Below are 4,211 nucleotides of genomic sequence, written 5' to 3'. Positions count from 1 at the left end.
GTATTGTTAACTAGTTTACTTTTTACTTGTCATTCTTGTTAATTAGTTATTTAATTTATATTGGGTATTGTTAATTTATTTACTTTTTATTCTTGTTAATTAATTGTTTAATTTATATAGGTATTGTTAATTTATTGTTAATTAGTTTACTTTTTACTTGTTATTCTTGTTAATTAGTTGTTTAATTTATATTGGGTATTGTTAATTTGTTGTTAATTTATTCACTTTTTATTCTTGTTAATTTTTTTGTTAGATTATAAATGGTTGATAAGGGTAATACAATTGGATCTACTACTAGCAGTAGAAGAACGGACCCAGGATGGGCACATATAATTGAAGTTAGTGAAAATAATACCAATGATCTTCAATGCATGTACTGTATGAAAGTTTATAAAGGGAGAGTTAATAGAATCAAGAAACACCTTACTGGAGGTTGCAAAAATATAGTTCGGTATTCAAAATATCCAAAAGATGTAAGAAATCAAATGCAAGAATTCATTATTAAAAAAAGAGAGCAGAAATCAGTTATGAATATGAAAAGACCACCTGAATTTGATGATGTTGAAGTACTGGGAATTGATGAAAATCAGGAAGAGGAAGAGTTGATGCAAGAAATTAGTAGTAGAAAACGAAGGCAAACAATCAATGTTAGTGGCACTGGTACTAGTGTTTCAAAAAAACCAAAAGTTCTACCACCACAAAGCAGTAGAGGGCCTATTGACAGTTATTTTTTTCCCCTAAACCGGCTATTATGGGAAAAAATATGAGGCAAACTACTATTGATGAAAATAGTCCAGCTAAGAAGGAGTTAAGGGAGCGTGCTCGTGTCGCATAACACGATGGATGTATGATATGGGAATAGCTTTTAATGCTGTGAATTATGATAGCTTCGGAGAAATGATTCGAGCAATTGGAAATTATGGGAGGGAAATGAAATCTCCAAGTTTTCATGAGGCTAGAGTTCGGTTACTTACAAAGAAGTGTAGACCATAAATAATCTTCTTGAGTCTCATAAAGAAGAATGGGAGAATTATGGATGTTCATTGATGTGTGATGGAGGGACGGATAGAAAAGCGAGAACCTTGATTAATTTCTTGGTTAAAGTCCAAAGAGAAGCGTATTTATTAAAATCAGTTGATGCAAGTGATGAATCAAAGACAGTAGCATTGTTGGCTAGTTTGATTGAGAAAGAATTGATGGAAATTGATCCTAAAAAAATAGTTCAAGTGGTTATAGATAATGTATCAAATAATGTTGCAGCAAGTAAAATTTTTATTTAACATTTTCTCTTAATGAAAAAAAAAATATATCATTTTATTTTTATTATCAATGAAATAAACTATCTACTTGTTTATTGTCACACTTTACCCCTCCGTAAGGCATAACATGATCCCGTAGTATACCTAATGAACTATCGAACTTCGCCTACCAATAACCCATTAAATATACTACAAGGAATTTTAAACCAATTTCTAATCAATTTAAAATGTAAAGTTGTAACACCCTCCCGATAGCAACTCCGTACATTCTACTGTTCCGGTGACCGGTGTCGGTCCGGACAGCTAGAACGTTCGGAAAAATATTTAAACTAAAGTGAGGAATCATAATTAACTCAAATATTAATAAGAAAAATTTAGTAAAAATTTTAGAAATAAAATACAACTAAGTCAAGTGAGCCGGTGCCCAAGCGATGGGTAACCCAGAGAGAAGTTGCGGTTCTCGCAACTAGGAGCCCTAGACCCAGGAAAAAATTCATAAAATAATTTTTGGGACTCCAGAGAAGGGTCATTGAGGTTCCTATGGCATTAGAATGCCAAGAAAATATTTAGAAAAATTTTTCAATCGGCAAAGACAATTTTGACCCGTTAAGCCAAACGGAGGGTATTTTGGTCATTTCGCCTTCAGAGACGATTTTTGACCGACTTGTCCAGTTGAGTAAATAATTATTATGACATAAAATGTGAATAAATATTGCTAAAATTTAAATTGAAAATAAGTAGAGAAGAAAAGAATAGAAAATAAGAAAAAAGGCTCATTTATGACATCATTATGATGTCATTTGAAGTTCCCACCAATCACATGTAAACAACCAATTAATTAACTAATAAAAGAGACAAATAAAGACCAAAGAATTAAAAAAACAAACAGCCATCTTCCTCCCCAAATTCCAGCCGCACCATAGCCAAGAGGTCCTCCATTTTTCTTCTTCAATCAAGCTTAAAAATCTCTTAAATCTCCCCCCAAAACCCTAAGTCACCTTCACTAAAACTTATCTACACACCCTAAGGAAGCTCTAGGCAGCCACAAAGAGGAGAAATTTTAGAGTTTTCACAAGTTTAATAAGTTGAGCAAAGAGGTTAGTGCTTATTTATGCAAATATTTCTTTATTTTCATGTTAGGGACTTGAATTTAGTATGAAATTGTAAATTAAATGGACTAAAACTCATGTGTATGTATACCATGAATTTCGGCAGCCCTAAGGAAGTAATGAGTTTGATTGTTTTAATGGACTTAGAATGAATTAGAGATTATGTTTAAAGTGTATATATATATATATATATATATATATATATATATATATATATATATATAAGGAATGAAAGAGTTAACTAAGGTGTGTGGTGTGAACCTTGAATTTGAGCTAGGGTTTGGGAGTGAAATTTAGATTTGGCTTATGAAGTGGTAAGTGAACATTATAATGGTCAATTAGTGACCATTTGAGGTAAGTTGACCATAATTTGAAGAGATTTAGAGTAATACAAACTGAATCGGTGGGCTGCCTAATGAGTGCAGCAGGGAGACTGGGAGTCCAGCCTGTTTGGACTGCTATATCTTTGACTGTGTAGGTTCAATTGGTGTTTGGCCAATTGGACATGAAACTAGACATATAATGACACAATTTTTCTGAAGAAACCATGCCCAAAAGACCAAAGCAAGTGGACCAAAAGTTAGCCCCAATCCGGATACCCTGCAAGCAGATTCTGCAGAATGACCAAATGAACAGTGTTCATTTGGCCATAACTCACTGTAAAATGGTCTATTTGACCTGAAATTTTTACAGCAATAAGATAAGATATAGACAAACAACTTTCATGAAGAAACCTACCCCAAATTATGACCAGAACCTATCCAACAAGGCACTCACAGTCACTGTTCATTGTACTGTAGATTTGGTAAATTCTGCAGTTTTCCAATCCGGCCAGCTGTGGTTTTTGGACCATATCTAGAGCTACAAAACTCCAAATGGAGTAATTCAAAAAAAGAAATTCAACTAGACAAAATAAGGAACAACTTTCATGTTTACCTTTTCCTCAAATTTCCACGGTAACAGTCCCTAATGGAACAGTAAATTTATGGTATAAAAACTGAAGATTCTGCCCCTTAGTGCTAAGTTTGGAAATGGATTTGGTGATAAATTCCAACAAGTTTTAAATGCAAAATGTGGTACATTGGGAGTGTTAAAACCAATACACCTATTTTCTATCCAAAAGTCAACATTTTTGTTGACTAATGAAGTGAATAGTGATACCAAAACTTGAAATTCACAAATTGAAGAATTTTAAAGTATCAAATGCCCTAGTATACCTAACAAGATTGGTTTGGATAGTTTGGCATGCCAATAGGGTTCGATTAGCGATCGCACATGGCATTATGCCATTCTGTGATTTTATGGCTTTTAGCCATTTTGATATTGTGTTGAGACTTGGCCTCGTGCCTAATATTATTTACAGCTTGTTAGTTGTTCTGTTGTACACCAGGAGATACATATGTGACCGATGGTGTGATGGCCCGAGGTACTTGATACCCAGTGCCAGTTTACCCGTTTATCCAGTCCAGTCATCCAGTATAGGTTACTTGGGCAACCAAATGAATGAAAATGGACAAAGTTAAAGAAATAAATGAATATAACAAACACAAACAAATAAGACATATACATTCAATACATATTTATTTTCTGCTATTTCCTGTTATTTTATTATTACACCACTAAGCATTATTGCTTAGCGCGTTGCTTTTGCCACGCGTAGGTTCTGGAGATACTGATCGAGAGCCCAGTAGACCGCAGACTGGGTGAGTCCATCCTGCAGCCTACATAGTGTCCGTGTCACCTCACAATCTACAGTGCATTGGTAGGACACTAGGCTTCATTTTGGTATTTTGTAATTGATTTTTTTTATTTTACTTTGTGTAAATGAAACTTATGTAATGTA

The 4,211-nt window shown here is 33.8% G+C and overlaps 1 protein-coding gene across 1 annotated transcript; it reads left to right on the top strand.

Moving 5' to 3' along the window:
- Positions 1 to 260: 260 nt before the first annotated feature.
- LOC131181402 (uncharacterized) lies at positions 261 to 1,280 on the top strand. The gene is made up of 2 exons (XM_058149457.1): positions 261 to 660; positions 1,135 to 1,280. The coding sequence occupies exons 1-2, from the start codon at positions 261 to 263 to the stop codon at positions 1,278 to 1,280; spliced, it is 546 nt and encodes a 181-aa protein (XP_058005440.1).
- The last annotated feature ends 2,931 nt before the right edge of the window (positions 1,281 to 4,211 follow it).

Source organism: Hevea brasiliensis, chromosome 7 (assembly GCF_030052815.1).
Source record: "Hevea brasiliensis isolate MT/VB/25A 57/8 chromosome 7, ASM3005281v1, whole genome shotgun sequence".
Taxonomy (NCBI): domain Eukaryota; kingdom Viridiplantae; phylum Streptophyta; class Magnoliopsida; order Malpighiales; family Euphorbiaceae; genus Hevea; species Hevea brasiliensis.
Note: the sequence above shows the minus strand (reverse complement) of the source record. Positions and strands in the feature narration are given on the sequence as shown.

Bases quoted from the DNA above. Each gene is read 5' to 3' on its own strand.
- LOC131181402 (XM_058149457.1), top strand. From the start codon at position 261: ATGGTTGATAAGGGTAATACAATTGGATCTACTACTAGCAGTAGAAGA. The intron at 661-1,134 runs GTACTAGTGTTT...TATTAAAATCAG, and splicing joins AATCAATGTTAGTGGCACTG to TTGATGCAAGTGATGAATCA.